Source organism: Dermochelys coriacea, chromosome 1 (assembly GCF_009764565.3).
Source record: "Dermochelys coriacea isolate rDerCor1 chromosome 1, rDerCor1.pri.v4, whole genome shotgun sequence".
In the NCBI taxonomy this organism is placed as follows: Eukaryota; Metazoa; Chordata; order Testudines; family Dermochelyidae; genus Dermochelys; species Dermochelys coriacea.
This window is the reverse complement of record NC_050068.2, coordinates 305,940,522-305,958,431: the sequence shown is the minus strand read 5'-3', so window position 1 is coordinate 305,958,431 and position 17,910 is coordinate 305,940,522. Positions and strand designations below refer to the sequence as shown.

The 17,910-nt window shown below is 39.1% G+C and overlaps 1 protein-coding gene across 1 annotated transcript in view; it reads right to left on the bottom strand.

Moving 5' to 3' along the window:
* Positions 1-1,123: 1,123 nt before the first annotated feature.
* TES (testin LIM domain protein) overlaps positions 1,124-17,910 on the bottom strand; it is a 45,517-nt gene continuing 28,730 nt past the window's right edge. The window contains exons 3-7 of the mRNA XM_038387304.2: positions 13,641-13,893; positions 11,999-12,331; positions 8,525-8,740; positions 7,849-8,007; positions 1,124-2,590 (exon numbers count right to left, since the gene is read on the bottom strand). Coding sequence (XP_038243232.1) covers positions 2,399-2,590; positions 7,849-8,007; positions 8,525-8,740; positions 11,999-12,331; positions 13,641-13,893 — 1,153 coding nt within the window. The 3' untranslated portion in view covers positions 1,124-2,398. The remainder of the gene's footprint in view (positions 2,591-7,848; positions 8,008-8,524; positions 8,741-11,998; positions 12,332-13,640; positions 13,894-17,910) is intronic.

Sequence of the window (17,910 nt, the reverse complement as noted above, 5' to 3'; positions counted from 1 at the left end):
ACTGTTAGTCGCTCATTAAGATGTATGTGCATTGCCTCAGTTTGGCAGTTTTGTCTAAAACCCCCACACAGTGCTATCTAAGCCTCAAGGTGTGAAACCTTATCAATTAAATCACTACACCCAGCCCCTCTGGGGCATCTGAATGTTGCCATTACCCTGGGAACAGCAAAATCACATGACAGCTGAAGGACAAAGTGAACATCTTGGCCAATTAAAGGATCATATAGGGAGATCACATGCTATTACTAGAATGGAATTTGGTCAGACATCACTGCAGATTCACCCACCACTTGCAAAAAAAAAAAAAAAAAAGCAGCAGTTACATCATTAGAAGTGATTGGGACCTTGTTTTATTCTCATCCAACAGATGGCATCTCCAGCAGCATAACAGGTCTTTGGTTAAGTACTAATTTAATGAGTTGTTCATGAAATCACCTTCACCACTTCCTATAGCACATTTGTTTTCCTTGGATGTCTCCCATCTAGCTACTGACACAGCCTGAACCCGTTTAGCTTGCAAGATCTCAGTCCATGGTGGTACAGGTTCAGGGACATGCACTTTAGGTATGCCCTCTTGGCCATTAGGATGTCAAGCCCAAGAAGGTGGTACAATTTTCCATAATAAAGGGTCCAGGGAACCTGTGTTTGTCCTGCTAGATTTGTAATACTAAATTGGTTATTGTTCATGTAGTTTCAATGGTATTATTTTGCAGCACACTCATAGGCTCTTAAAGCACTTTACAAAGGCCTCAATGCTTTTGTGCTGTTCTAGCACATCATTCTCATTCAGCAAACAAGCTGAGAGAAGTCCTATCCCAGAGTTCCCACTCCCGTGCCTTAAACACAAGACCTTTGATACAAAATTGGAACTAGTGGTATTTGAACAAAATTGTATAAATTCATATCAAGATCATGATCACTTCATAGTTTGAACAGACCTTTCCCTTCTGTATTCTAAAGTGCATACAAAAGACAACACCAACAAGTATTGTCTTCAGAACAGCCTGAAGCTTAAAATAGTTACCCAAAGACTATTTTTTGTCCTTGACGTTAACTCCCCCTACTGCAGTAAAGGCATATTTACATCAATTAAAAGAGTGGAATACAAATTATGCAACTTAAGTTGAGCAAAGCTTTTTTTTATTTGTGAGCCATAAAAGTACATACATAGATGTGTAATTCTTAAAGAGCTGAATTTGAAATTTGCATAGTTCTTTACAAAGCCAACATCTCTCATATTCATGTTTGGCACCTGTATTACACAGATTAAGACATTTCAGCATAGAACTGTTATTCTTAAAGTAAACAAATTTAAATTTCAGTTCCCCCCCCAACCCCAATCAGATCTCTCCCCAGAATAATCACAATATTTAATCCATTTTGAGTTCTAGAGTAAGGAAAGTTAGTATGGAACTGTAATGTTTTTTTTCAAATACAAATACTGAAAGGGTCTTGTGAGAAAGTTATCCATTTTGTTTCTGCTTCTGCTAAGAATTTACATATCCCACTAACTTCTGGATAAAAATTCAGATCACTTAAAATGTAAAAGTCCTTCACCTTTCGAAGAATGCCAGATTCTCAGAATAAAATAGATGTGTCATTCTGTGCCATGCCCCTTGATAAACTGCACAAGTTAGGAAAAGGGCATTCATAAATACCGGAAAAGCCAGTTTAAAATTCTTTATTGGAGGAGGAGAAAGGATATGCCCAAAATCAGACTGGCCCAATCTTTTTGAACTAGCAGAATGAAGCCTCACTCAAAATATTCCAGCTTAACAGTTTTCTTTAATTTTCATGTACACCTACTAAAAAGTTAAAGTTGTTTTCAGGGAGAGTAAATTAAGAAGATTAAGTGACAGATTGCATTCCACGTTTATTGAGTTCTATAAATCTGGGTGCATTTTTATTTTAGACAAAATGTGTGGCTTTAGCAAAGTGCTTGATGAAAGCAGGAATGCTTTTAAAACTGTTAATTTACTGCCCTAACTGAAGTGAGAAACCTGTATGTATCATTCACAAAGAGACAGAGCCACACCCAGGAAATATGATCTGTTAGTTCTAAGCTTGTTTTCTATCCTGCATTTTACAAGAGGAGGAAAGTCTTCTTGGCAAAGCCAGCTGTTAAGGTATGTAGCTCACATTACATTTTTCTACATATCTGGGATATGAAAAAGTTAGCATTAAGTGCTCAAAAGCAATACCATAAAGAATAGAGAAATATGAAACTTTCACAAAGTATTACTTATAGTTAAAGCAAGTTACAGAGCAAGTTTCTTGGTTATTCATTCAGTCTTTGGGAACTACGCCAATTTTTAAATGCCCAGATATTGCATTTTACAGTAGAAATGCAATGACTTTGAAACATGGTGATACTTAGTTTCATGTACACATACCACTCTTAAGACATCATTTTTTTCTTACATTCTACTGAGCAGAAGACCATTCCTTCTATTGGCATGAATTTCTGGCCAATTAGACTCTTGCTACAACAGGAACACAGGAAGCATTCTGTTGTGGCATGCCAGTTGAAGTTGTTGTATGTTACACGCTGAACTTCTGGATCAATAGCATTATGGCAGCCTTGGCAGACCTGATGAGTGAAAACAGCAATCAAATTATAAAACACATTCTCTCTCCAATTTGAGGAAAGGGTAGAACTCATGGAAGGCAATAGGAATTACTAGCTGGGAATGACGGATGCACGAAAGGGAATAAATACTGTAAGAACTCTTTTGGGCCAAAAGGAAGCTATAAAGAAAGCCTAATTCAGCTATCAGATGGTTTCAAGTAGTCAGCGTACATGTTAAAAAAATAAGCAAGCAAGCAGACACTAGTGTTTAAAAATTAAACCAAAACAATAAATCAAAGAACCCATTGCAATAGAGCCTAACCTTAAAACATTTATATAGCGATGGTGACTTGAGGTGCCAACCAGGACAAGTCCTCATTGTGCTACATGTTGTATACAACACCATATTAAATTCCATGTCCAGGGTCATTGTCATTTTTGGAACAGTTTGCCACTGACAACACAGCATTGACAAACCTGATAAATTGCATAGCCACCATAGGGGAAGTTACCTCACACCATCACTGACCTCTGCAATTACTTGCCTTTTTCACCTTCTGATTTCTGTAACAATCCAGTATGGTCAGTAGCTCCTGTTGTGACAGATATGGCAATTTCCTGAAGTATTCTGGACAAACCTTACTGAATTAAGTTTAAGTATCTTAGGAGTTCATTGTATTACAAATGCAAATGTGTCTATATTATTATGGAATTTTATGTAAAGTCTGTGGAGGGAGACCTGACTAATGTAAACTCTGGAAAGCGTTATGAGCTTCAGAGGACTGTCTGAAACAATGTACCCTCTCCAGTTATATAAGAACTCAGCCTTTGGAAACCCTGCCCTGAGAAGGGGGCCTTTGTCAGCTGATCACCTGTTACACGAGAACAAATCAGAATCCAAAACCGTATAAAGAAGTGACTTTTAGATTCATAAACATTCTTGGTCAGAGCAAAAAGGTGTTATGAACTTGTGACAACAGAACACCCCCTGTATGGCGTTAAAGACTATTCATCTGCCAGACCCCTTGTTGGAATTGCAGTGAGCTTTGGTAAGCTTATTAGCATGTGAAGGTTCTTTCACCTTAAGAATAAATGTGCTTGCTTAGAAAGGGCTGTGCAGTAACTTAACTGGGGGCATTTATGCTGTTTATAGCCTCAGAGGAGAAGGCAAAGCAGGGCTGCCTAGGCAATCTGACCTGCTGGGGAACTAATACAATGAAGGCAGGATCCAGCAGCCTGGAAATATCCAGGTCAGTAGGGAGAGAGACATGTGTCTCGGCCCAAGAGAGGTGATGGCTGGGGAGCTGGAAACCTGAGAGCAGATGCCCTGATGGACCACAGAGGGGGAATATGGTTGCAGTTGCCCTCAAATGTCATACTTACGAGCAACCTAATATCTGTCTTACTACCACACCCCTCTTCCCTACTGGGATTATGGCACTAAGTTTCTTGCACAATTCCACACCTCCTCTCGTCCCTCTGGTGGCACTGTGCAGCCTTTAAAGTAATAGGAACTGCAAAGACTATTTTGGAGTAGATTTGCTTTTCACCGTAATACACTACAACTCTTTGGCTCGTATCACAAGCCAGTCCTGAAATCCTTACTCTGGTAAAACTCCGATTATAACCACGTACTATGGTGAATGGTATAACATTTCCAAAAGATAAGGTCCAGGTTTGGATGGTCAGTTACGGTCTTAAAGCCACACCATGACTAACAGGTTTTCAGAATTTAAAGGGATATTTTATTTTCATTGTATACACTGGATTTAAAATGCCCAGTAAAAATATTCTCTCAAAATATTTTAGTTGTATTCTTAAATGAGCATTTTCACTCCAGTACGCACAATGATGATTTGTGTTTTTAAAATTCTATTACACACATACTCACTGTCACTATATGGAATCCTCAAGTGGAATGTCTGTCTTAACTATTGTTATTGGACATACAACAGTTCATAGAATAAGATTCCCTGCGATGCTAATTCTAAATATCTGGATCTATGCAACACTGCAAAATATAAGACAGAAGCAGGCTGAAATAAAAATGCTAATTTGGCCAGCCCAAAAAAAAGCAGAGAGTCAGGTCAACATTTGACAAATCAACGTGTCCAAACTAGCAGGAAAAGGCAAAAGTTTCTGGGTAGATAATTTAAATGTTGAAGTTAAAAAAATGGTAGCAAAACTCTTAACTAACATACACAAACTCATGCCCCCACACAAACTCATGCCCCCACCCCTACTTTTTTGATTAGACCCTCTAGTGCTAGGTTTTTTAACCTCACAAAACTACTCCAACATTATCCACCCTCTGATCTTCTGTTTTAAACCACTTTCAGGTGGATGAAATCTGAGGCGTGGATTGAATCTGCAGATTCATGAAGATCTTAGGGTATATCTACACTGCTTTTTAAAACCCGCAGCAGTGTAGACCCGCGTCTATAGACTTGGGCTTGTGCATGGCACTGATGACAACTGTTTAGATCTTCAGGCTCAGGCTGGAGCTCAGACTCAGATACCCACCTTCCTCCTCTGCTTCAGAGCCAGGGTGGCTACACAACTGTTTTTAGCATGTAGCAGAAGTTGCTGTGGGTTTTAAAAATGTAGTGTAGACACACCCTTTAGGGGCCTGTATACAGGGAGTTGTACAGTTGCAGTTGAGACGACAGTCTGACCAAGGAGATTCAAGCTCAAAAATCTTCTTTGAAGAGCTTGCTTCAGTTTACGGTTATATTGTGCCCTGTGCCCAGACCTGGCCTGCAGGCATTGCTGTTGTGGCAAAGTTAGTTAAGACTATTCAAGGACCAAAATGCTGAATGTCGTTGGCACTGCTCCAAAGGAAGAATAGCACTCTGATTTTATATTTCCTTTCCCAAGTGATGCAACAATTATGGATGCACCACCAGAGGAAGCCAGACTCTTATCAAAGTGTTTTGTATTTTATTTCTATGATATATTGTTTCCAAGAATCTTAAAGTGATTTACAGTCAGCCATTCATGAACTGAGCCTCACCACCACGCCATAATGGCTGAGCTTTAGCTACTAAACTATTCATTCTCCTCAGACTTAACGGTTAAGTAACCAAGCCTGAAGTACAGTCCTTTTGGAGTTATGCAACATTCAATTAAAATAATGTTATGAAAATGGAAAGACATGTTTCAGGTCAGTTCATTTAAGCTACAAGGACAATGGTCAGACTGAGAAGAATGACATGCTCTTTCCAACAGTGTGTTTCAAAAGAAGCATCTCAAATAGCAGCAGAAACACCACAAATTAAAAAATCTGAACTGAGAAGTACTGGGATTATATTATATAAACTTCTGAAGTAGCACACACGTCACATCCATAAAAGTAGTTTCCCATAGCTGTAACTGCCATTGTGTTCCTACTTTTACATACAGTAGAACCTCAGAGTTACGAACTGACCAGTCAACCACGTCTCGTTTGGAACTGGAAGTACACAATCAGGCAGCAGCAAACAGACACTGACTCAAAAGGGTGGGGAAGGGGGGAAATACAGTGCAGTACTGTGTTAAATGTAACCTGCTAACAAAATTAAAGGGAAAGTTTAAAAAAAAGATTTGACAAGGTAAGGAAACTGCTTCTTTCATTTAAATTAAGATGGTTAAAAGCAGCATTTTTCTTCTGCATAGTAAAGTTTCAAAGCTGTATTAAGTCAATGTTTAGTTGTAAACTTTGGAAAGAATTATAATATTTTGTTCAGAGTTACAAACATTTCAGTTATGAACAACCTCCATTCCCAAGGTTTTTGCAAGTCTGAGGTTCTGCTGTAGTACTACACACACACACACACACACACACACACACACACACACACACGTACGTGATCGTATTATGCCTAGACACTGTATTCATTCACTTCAGTGGATTGCAGGACTAGGTTTATAGCAGAGGCGAAAGTAGGCCGATAAGAAGTGTCCACTGGTACCGGCCCATACACAGCAGATGTTTAAGCGCTGTGTCACTGCCCCCTGCCTCCAGGACCGCCAAAGGGGCTGGGAGGCAAAAGGAGCATCTGCCCCAGGGCCTGGTGATTTAAAAAGGGCCTGGGGCTCCCGGCCACAGCCGCTACTACCGTGGCAGCAGCCAGAGCCCTGGGCCCTTTAAAATTGCCACTGGAGCAGCAGGCGGCATAGGCCGGGCAGCATGGAAGGGCTGGCTGGGGGAGACTGACCCCCCAATCCCACCCAAGGCCAGGCCCCCGTACCAGTAAGTAATTTATCTTACTTTCACCCCTGAAAAAAAAAAGCCAAGAAGAAAACCTGGATGAAAAGCATTATTAATGCTTATAGCTTTTCCTGTGTGGATTTCAATCAATCAACATACCTACAATAGATGTTCTAATAATTTAATAGATGGGTACACAGAGGTTAACTAACATGCAACATTAGTTACTGACAGAACTAGAAAGTGGGAGTCAAAATCCCAATCCAACTCTCTTGTTCTTCCCACCAGACCACACTCACTTCCTACTTCATGATGATCTGCACTATTATTTTATGTGTAATTAGTAATACTTGAAATGTAGTGGTGACATCTGAGATAAACAAAAAAACCACTGATGAAACTGTGTGAAAATGGTGGTAGCCATGGTTTGTTAGCAAAATGACTTAATGTCTACTATATCTTAAAACCATTCTGCTAGCTTTGTAAGTTACATAAGTCGTCATTGTATGCAGTGTTGTTGTTGTTGTAGCTGTGTTGGTCCCAGGATATTAGAGAGACAAGGTTGGGGAGGTAAGATGGTTTTATTGGACCAACTTCTGTTGATGAGACACACAAAAGCTTCTGAGATTACAAAGAACTCTTCTTCAGATCTGGGAAATGTACTCCGAGTGTCAAAGCTAAATACATTTCCCAGACCTGAAGAAGAGCTCCTTGTAAGGTTGAGAGACAAAAGCTTTCAGTAAGAGAAGCTGGTCCAGTAAAAGATATATTACCTCACCCACAAAATCATCATTAACCCATTTTCAAATCTTCCAGGTTCTAGGAAGTCTTGGTTCAAGTTTACATACTAAATGCTCTAAGTTGTCTAGTTGGTTAACAGATTGCATTCTTTTAAACTGCTTCTATATATACAAATTAGAAAATTATTTCAGTATCAAGTGAAAGCAGAAGACAACTGATGGAGTTTGACCCAGATTGAAACAATTCAGACCTTAGATAGCATGGATGAGAATGTGATTGTATACTGTACCATCAAAAGTTATTGTCATTCTCATTTCTTACAAAATCAAGGTAACTTCAAGCATCTTACCACAGCATGGTTCTTCACGTAGCATGGTTTACAGACAGGCTTGTCATTTACCATGACATAGATTTCCCCAGCTAAGACACAGTCACAATCAAAGCAGCAAAAGTGTTTCAGGTGCCAGTTTTGACCCTCTGCCTGGGTATATTCATTGCTGAATATCAGCTATGGGGGGGAAAAAAAACCACAAATGTATGATTTGAACAGTATTTCTGTCTAGGAAACTTTATACCACTAACAAGGCATATTGCCAGGTTTCCAAAAATTGGTCATTTGATTGCACTGTTTCTGAATCCAGATTGTTCCTGCACTTTTAAATGTACATTCCATGCACATTTAAAGTTACATTTGCTTGGCTTTGTTTCAGATACCCTCTAATGACTGTTAATGCAGTAGATTCCAATGGCATTAATATGTCTGCTCTCTGCATTTTGCATTAAGATATTTGTATAATTTAGCAAGGCACTCCACCTAGTGTCCTTAGCAAGAAAGATTTAAACAAGACCAAGCTAACTGCATTATATTCCACATAAGTCAGCTCATTTAATTGATTAAAATGTATCGTTCATCCCTATGTATAGGACTGTTTTAATATTTAATTACTTTCAGAAGGAAAGACTGGTTCACAGTAAAAAACCTATATTCTAAATATGCACATGGGGGGGCTGGGGGCTTTGCCTACCTCATCACATCCAGCACATCGGGGTTTCTCACTGTCACAGTAGTGTCTTCCACAATATACGTTTCCATTCTTCCAGAAGTAGATCATGTCCACCAGAAGTTCATTACAGGTGCAGCAGACAAAGCAAGCGGGGTGCCACAGTTTGTCATATCCAGCACGCTCGGCATAAACAGCTGGATCACCTTCTTTCATGTTTAATTTGCAGCGGTAGCAGGACTACAATGAAGCCATCCAAATTAAGTTAGATATAAAATGAGGATATATAAAATATATCTATAAAAAAAATTCCACAATTTGTATTTCAGTAAATCCTAACTTCCTATCTTAAAATTAAGGAGGTGGAGTTACTCCCAAGGTCAAGGTTAGTAAATTTTATCCCAGGTCAAACAATAGGTTTAATTAAGCAATAATACAAGAAGATTGGTGCTATGCCAGCATAGCATCAAAGCTAATTAACTGGATGGTGGTTTTTGCAATATATTTATTTATCACTAGAACTGAATTCAGACCACCAGAAAATTTCACATCATTCATGGAACAGTATGAAGTAAATTAGTACATGTTACTACAGGAGTTCTAGGGGCTGTGTCATATAGGAGGTTAGACTAAATGATCACAGTGGTCCCTTCTGGCCTTGAAATCTATGAATCTGTGCAGAGTCAAGAACAGCGCCCAAAAGGTGAGTGACCATTATCCCATTAGCTAATCTAGTACTCGGTGGACCAACTCTTCATGAGAATGGAGGAATAACAATAGCTGCTGGAGTAAAATTGGATCACATGAAATAAGAATAAGGTCACATACTTTTAAGTATTGAAGAGATTATAAAATAGTGGCTGTATCTGCCAAACAAAGAAGGCACATATTGTTCCTATTTCAAAAATGTGTGTTAAGCCTACACTCCTGTGCTGCTGAGCCACTCATAGCTGTTGTCCAATTATCTATCTTTGGGCAGGGGGAAGGAAGAGGAAAAAGCATGAACACAATCATACAACAAATGGGTTCCAAGAAGTCTAGGCATATTGTTTTACTAATATTTATATTCTATACTGAAGTGCTTTTGTCCACCAGTTAGAGTGTAGAGATGATGTATTCTATACAGTTTACTTATTATCACTTACGCACTTCCTGCACTGAGTTGGTTTTGTTTCACTGTGTGCCTCTTTTCCTTTCTCCAATAGCTATACTGTGAATATGAAACTCTCCACTGACTAGCTACTGTGATCCCTCTATTCTGATTGGCTCCTTTCATTTTTTCCCCCCACAACTGAAGTCAATAAAATATTCTATTCTGCTTTTCACTCCTTTCAAATAAAATATTTCCAGGAAGTGTACATAAAAGGGAGAGTCCAAATAACAATAAATAAAAAATTGCGCAGTGAAACTGCTGAAGGGGTAAGTACTAGAAGTAATAAACATTCTTTTGGCTCATATCCTTACTTCAGGCCTGCTTCTGTTCCCATAGGAAAACTTCCCACTGGCTCCAGTTAGTTTCAATGTGAGCCAGAGTAGGACCTCCATGTACTCCATCTCCCCTGCAACCCACTAACCTTGTGGGAAAAAGAGGGGTATTATTCACACAAGATTTTTTTCCCCCACCAGATAGATAAAGTTTGACTCGCTGAACCCTGACTATTCAATCTCCCTGCTCTACAAGGCTTCTTATTTATAGCAAAACAAGAAGTTCATTTAAATGAAAATATGTATTTGAGTGTGCCCTGATACAGGTAAAAAATTGGTTTTATCAAGGTATTGGGAGAGTCCCAACCACTCCCTTTTAAATTCAGTTTGGAAACACAAATATATATGGGTCACAATGTCCCTATTTGCCCGCTTCTTACCTGGGCAAATTGTGCTACACTGAGGCGCTTTAGCTTACACACTCCTAGGAGATTTAAATGGGAGAGAACTGGCAAAGGGACATTTACTGTAAATGCTCCTTCACAGGGGGTTGTGAGCTATGTTTCCCTTGATCCAATGTAATCCAGAGCAGTTCATCATCACACTTTGCACAAGGGGGTGTTTCTAAGAAAATATTAGTTTATTTTGTAACAGGAAAAAGATTGATGCTGCAGTATCACAAGAAGGTTCTGACTGCATGACACATATCTTGTTGTATTATAGCTTAATTTCACCATAGCCTGTTAATAAGTGATTTACTACACATGGTCACGTTATTTTAACATGTGGTAGTAGCAGCCCTTATTGCAATGGCAGTCTTGTTATTTATTTCAAAAAGTAGTTTCCAGTATCTAGTTCGCTGCAGCAGTTGAATAAGGATTGCAGAGATGGTCAGATAGAGTTCCTTAACTGCATCAGTCCACACTTAGTTTAAAAGCTTTGAATATACTAGACAAAATGCTACAGAATCTAGCCCTATGTTAGGAATAACTCCTATGATACACTTACAAAGAATGAACTCTAAAGTTAGATTCCTCCCCACACAGCCCCATACAATACATGCATTATTCCATGTTTTTTTCCTGAAATATTCCAAAATTACTAAAAACACTCATTCAGTTGTAGCAGTTCCTTGTAAATAGCTCATGTGAATAATATGAATTCCAGTAATTTCATTATCTGCTCTTTGAACTCCAATAGCAAGGCTAGGAGGGGCAATCAGTAAGAAATAAATGGTAAAATCCTAAATTCTGGTAACAAGTCACCTGTGGTTCAGTCTAACCCGCAGTTAAACTGCACTGCTTATACACAGGTATCCAAGATATACATAGCTGGAGTTTGCAATCTCTAATCCTAACAAAGCAAGTACAGTTAAAACATACTTGTATAAGAATATAAAGGAACACAAGAGGTAGTACTTATTTGCTTCATTTTTGTGGAACTGTCAACTAAGATTTTATTCAGATCCTTCTTGAGACAAACATTTACTACCCAATACTGGGAATTAATGGCTTCCCTTCAACACTGCATAGAACTGAAGACCATACTAGAGAAAGAAAGTGTAGTTCTCAACATGAAAATCCGACTAGTCAAAGTATCAATCAATTACACAGTCTGGTGAGGAAACTTACTTTATTACGAATATATAATCTTTTGCTCTTCTTTAGTTCTAGATAAAAATCAGCAAGTTAAGTTACCTCAGAAAATCTTCCCTTCCCAGCAAGAGGAGAGAGAGAGAGCGTGCAAACAGACTACTAAGAGCATTCCTTCCCTTAGGAGATTAGTTTATAGCATAAAGAAAGAACACTATTCTCATCCATGATCAATTCATTAAGAACCACACTGTTGTATTACTTATGAGAATAAGATATGATAGTCTACATAGTTAGGAAGTTTAGAGGTATTTGCTGTATACTTTTATTTAATACTGCCAAGAGTCATGTATTTCAATTTAAGGATATTTCAAATACATTCTATATATAAGCTCAGCAGGTTAAAATAGTAGTTTGAATGGTATCTGACAGCAGTCTACTTGTAGCCTTTGATATTGCCTGCTGCTATCTTTATACTTACATACTGGGATCCTTTTTGACCTGATGACTTGTCCTCCATTGCTCCTACAGGTGCTGAGGTGCTTCTATCACCATTAGCATTATTCTTGTCAGTAGCTTTAGCTTCCACCTCACTAGGGAATTTGACATCTCCCACACCAAGTGCCTCATTCTTGTATTTCTTCACAAACTGTTCCATCTGCTTCACCTCATTAGGAGATAACTCATGGCATTTCGAAGGATCCTGATCATGAGCAGGCAGCTGCTTAGCCAACTGTTTCTTCCTGTACTGAGCACCTTCTGAGCCAGCCACAGGCTGTTTCTCCTTTGGAAGCATCTGCATATACTGTCTAGCCTAAACCAGAAGAATTAGATATCAGATGCCAATTATGGAATCTAGCTTTTTAAACAAGTGGCTAAAACCAACAACAGTTGAATTAATCACTAGCAAAATCTTCTATATAAACATTAAACTCCCAAATTTTAGTAGATCAAAATGAATGCAGTAGATTCATGCTGGGCAGAAGTCAGTTAAAGACATGCTTGATTCCAAGCCTATAACTACATTAAAAATAGTATTTACTCCTTTAAATAATATCCAACAATGCTTAATATTTATATAGCACTCTGAAAACATTGTCAACATGTATGTAAAGTATTTTACAGATGGAGAAACTGAACCAAAAAGCATTGGGCAGCTTGCCCAGGGCATAGACCCAGTTAAAAATAATTGTAGCAAAGAGGAAGATAGTGTTTCAGGAAAGCAAGTTCAAAACTAAAAATACAAAATCGATAAATGAATGTTAAGTACTGAAGGGTTTAGCATATGCAATTTTAAGAAAGTCACTGAAAAAAGATACTGCATCCTATCATAGTTAGAAGCAGGCCATAAAGAGAGCATTTCCAGCTATGGATCACATTGCACTCCAGTAGATAAATTCAACAATTCAAGTTAAAAAGTAAAATAAAAGTCCCCAAAAGGCTATCCAAGTGTCTCATCTGGTTGAGAGGCTAACAAACTAAGAGGAGCTTTTCTTTTAGAGGTCAACACTGAACTCATTCTTACCATATACAGTAACAGAAACGTGCAGCATTGAGTGTTGCCCTTTCCTTTAAACAACGACATAAATTGTTTTTTTTTTTTTTTTAAACAGTACATCCCATTTCTTTCAGTCCTTCTAGAAAGGACAGATTTGGGCATTTGTAAATTCTCTTAAGTGCCATTACTAAAGGCATATGCCTAATGCAATGTTTAATCCTAACTATTAGACAAGAACATGGCCTCTTCCCCACCACTTCCAAAGTAAAAACCTCAGACAGACAGACAGCGTGCAGTAAACTATAACATACTGAAATCCATATGAAGACATTGGGTCCACAGGCTGAATACCAGCACACTTTTATTTGAAAGGTGGAGGGGGAAAAGAGGAGGAGAGAATCAGGTTTTGAAGCAACTGGTAATTTTAAAAAGCTATAAAACCAGGATCAGAAATACAATCAAAACCAAGGACTTGATTCTATACAAGATCCACAAATGTTGCCCCTTACTGTGGATTCCCTCTGCCTCTTCTTCAACCACCAAAATAGGGAAAAAAAACCCCCAAAACCTCAAGACCCCAGTTAAATGTTATCACTAAGCAGAAAGTAAGTTCTGCATTTCTTACCAGTGTCTGATTCTGAACAGGAGGAGCCCATTCATATGTCACAGTATTGATGGATATATTCTTCTTGACAGACACTGGATTAGTCAGTATCATTACGTTGCGTTTATACATGGGAATTCCATCAGTTTTCAGCTTTGCAATAAGGGTTGTGTATTTTGTGTCTTCAAAGAGCTTCCCCACTTTCCGATCTTCCTCGTTGCTTGTGAGGACATCATGTTCTTCCTGGCCGCATTTGCAGTTTCGACATATTTTTCTATAATTTTGGAGGAATATAGGCAGTTAGCACCCTAACTGCAGGCCACATCTCACATTAGTTACATGCATCAAAGTGAACCATTAAGAAAGCACATCTGCTGCCTTCCAAAAATGCAGATCTACACCTATAATAATTTAGTGTTTTTAAAAAAGGAATAGAGCAAAAACTGGGTGACCCTTTTGAAATTAAAGAGGTTTTCCATCATTCCTGTAGTAATCTTCTTTGCCCTTAAAAGACGCCATCTTTATAAACCTCACGTGGTAGTTTACCAGTTTCGACACTTCCCTTTTATTGCACATCCCACAGTGGTTTAAAACAAGGTCAGATATTGCAATATTCACTTAAGAGGACAAATGCAAATCTATATCTGAAGTAGCTACCACAAGAAAAGAACATAAGAATCGACATACTGGATTAGACCAATGGTCCATCTAGCCCAGCATCCCGTCTTCTGACCGTGGCCAGTGCCAGATGCTTCAGAGGGAATGAACGAAACAGGGCAATTTATCGAGTGATCCCTCCCGTCATCCAGTCACAGCTTCTGGCAGTCAGAGGTTTAGGGACGCCCACTGGGAGCCGCGATTGGCTGAACTTGCGGCTCCCACTGGGCATCCCTAAGAAACCGGCCCTCCAGGGGGCCTACCCTGGCAGGCAGTGTGCCAAAGGTTGCCAATCCCTGCCATGTAGGATTTTGAAGACTATCCACCTTCAAGATCACCATCATTTTCTACAGTTTCAGAGTTATCTGCCAATGATAGTGTTTCAGTCACATCATGTATGTCACATAGCCATAGTATATACCTGTAGCAAAAAGAAAAAAAAAATCTTCATCATCCAGAAACAGCCATAGATAAATTTATGATAAGAACCAGCAGATTACAAAAAGAGGCAATTGATGAAAAAATTGCCCCGTTTGTTTATGCAACAAACTCTTTCTGTACGATTGAGAACCCACACTTCATTAACATGATTCAATCATTAAGACCAGGATACAGTCCACCCAATAGAGCAGATGTTGCAGGCAAATTGCTGGATAAAGTGTATGAAAGAGAAAGTGAGCAGTGTGCAAAAGGCCTGGAGGGTGAAATTGTTAACCTGAGTCTTGATGGGTGGAGCAATGTCTACAATGATCCTGTTGTGTGCACTTGTGTGACAACAGAAGAAGGGAATGTCTTTCTTACAGAAAGAACTGATACATCAGGAAATGCACACACAGCAGAATACTTACAAGAAGTAGCAGTAAAAACTATAACAAACTGAAAAAAATTTCAAAAGTCTAGTACACAGCTTGGTCACAGTCAAAGCAGCAAATGTATCCAAGATGAGAAGAAATTTAGAAGAGAGTCCCAAGCTAACAACATGCGGTTGCAGTGCTCATTTGCTGCACTTCCTAGCCAAAGACTTCAGTGTTCCAGAAATACAGTAACTCCTCGCTTCACATTGTAGTTATGTTCCTGAAAATGCTACTTTAAGCGAAACGATGTTAGGCAAATCCAATTTCCCCATAAGAATTAGTGCGTGCGTGTGTGTGTGTGTGGGGGGGGGGGGTTAGGTTCCAGGGAAATTTTTTTCGCCAGACAAAAGACTCTGTGTGTGTGTGTGTGTGTGTGTGTGTGTGTGTGTGGCGCATTGCCTCTAAGTATGCTGACGTCACTCTGTCTTTTTAAGTAGATCAGCATGTTGAGACAGCAGCTGCTGCTAGCAAGCTCCTTCTGTCCTGAGCCCTGTCGTGTCTCCCCCTGCTCTGTGGAGATGGGGGTACAGGAGTGGGGGGCAGGAGCAGGGAGAGGAGGATACCCTGACATTAGCATCCCTCTTCCCCCTCCTGCCCTGCACAACAAGCAGGAAGTTCCTGGGAGCAGCTCCAAGGCAGAGGGCAGGAGCAGCACAGGGCAGTGGGGGGGGGGGGACGGGGGACAGCTGACCTTCCAGGCAATGGATATCCTGCTGGGTGGCTGCTGCACAGGGAACTTAGGGGAGTGGGGAGCTGATAGCTAGCTTGGAACCAGGGTGGATTGGCAGCCCCCCTATCAACTAGCTCCAAGAGGCTGCTCTCTCTGCAGGCAGTGGACAAAGCAGGGGGCTGCCAAAGAATGTTATAAGGGAGCATTGCACAACTTTAAACGAGCACGTTCTCTAACTGATCAGCACCATAATGACAAAACAACGTTAACCGGGATGACTAAGTGAGGAGTTTCTGTAAAGGCGAATGTTATTGAAATTGCAAAATGTTTCCATAACAACCACTTTGCAGCAGCTGCTCTGAAAAAAGTGGGAGGAACCAAGCTAATGCTCCCACAAGACGTGCGATGGAACTCACAAGTGGACTGTTTTGAGCCCTATACCAAGAACTGGCCTAATCTGATGATAGTTTGTGAACAAAATCGTGAAAAAATAGATGGCACTGTCACAGCCAAAGTTCTCAACATTGGGCTTAAGAGAAATGTTGAGCACATGCTGAATACCCTGAAGCCTATTTCTGTAGCCTTGAACAAAATGCAGGGAAACAGCTGTTTTATTGCTGATGCTGTTGAAATTGGGAAGGAACTGAGTGAGAGCTTAAGAAGAGAAATATGAGATGACAGAGTTTAAATTACAAGCATTAAAAAAAACAAATGGAACAAGCACTGTCTCCAGCTCATTTCTTGCAAATATTCTCAATACTTGGTACCAGGGACAAACCTTAACTGCTGAAGAAGAGGAGTTGGCTCTGACATGGATATCCATCAATCATCCCTCCATAATGCCAACTGTAATAAACTTCAGAGCTAAGGGTGAACCACTCAAGAAATATACGTTTGCTGATGATGTTTTAAAGAAAGTCACACCAGTGAAATGGTGGAAGTCATGTAAGCACTTGGATTCAGAGACTGTTGAAGTGATAATCTCACTTTTAATAGCAGTAGCTTCTTCTTCTGGTGTAGAAAGAATATTTTCTTCCTTTCGAATAATTCATTCCAAATTGAGAAATCATTTGGGACCTGAAAAAAGCAGGAAAGCTTGTTGTTCTTTTTCAGATTATGAACAAAACAGGAAACCGAAGGTGAAGATGACTGAGTTAACTGTAGAAGCCAATATTTTAAGTTTCTCATGTTGACCTGGCCGACAGTTGATTTAATTTGTGTTTTTCTAAAAAAATAAAATAAAATAAAATTTCATTTAAACTATTTTAGTTAAACAAATTTTAACACAAACAAACCTGATTTTAAAAATCTTGAATGTTTAACTAAATTCAAATGCTTGTTTTGTTATAATATTATGTTTGCTGTTGAAGAAAAAAATCCAGAATGTACAACGTTGTTGTTTTAGTTAACTAAAACAATTTAAATGTCCGTCTGGTGATATTTGCCTCCTAATACAGCATGGCAAGAAAATCCTCCAAATATTAATGATTAACCTGTTGAATTGTAGATCATTCACTTCCCAATGACTTTCATAAATATCTACTTCAATTACCTTTGGTAAATGAAATAACCAAATAATTCATTTTCTGATTTAGCTGTAAAACTAATGGAAAAGTTTTCAAAATAAAATCACTTTAAAAATATATAGTGTGTACCTTCTAAAAATGAAACCTACATCTCTGAGTTGAAGAATATGTATTAAGGTTATAAAAACCAACACAAATGCACTTATGTAGAAATCCATGATTAAATCAAATCTTCCTGACTAGTGATTTAAATCATGATTTCAAAATCAAAATTTTAATCAAATCAACCCTGTTGCAGAGCCACTGGCCATTATTTTTGAAAACTTGTGGTGATCGGGGGAGGTCCTGGATGACTGGAAAAAGGCAAATATAGCGTCCATCTTTAAAAAAGGGAAGAAGGAGAATCTGGGGAACTACAGACTCATCTCAGTCCCTGGAAAAATCATGGAGCAGGTCCTCAAGGAATCCATTTTGAAGTACTTGGAGGAGAGGAAGATGATCAGGAACAGTCAACATGGATTCACCAAGAGCAAGTCATGCCTGACCAACCTGATTACCTTCTATGATGAGATAACTGGCTCTGT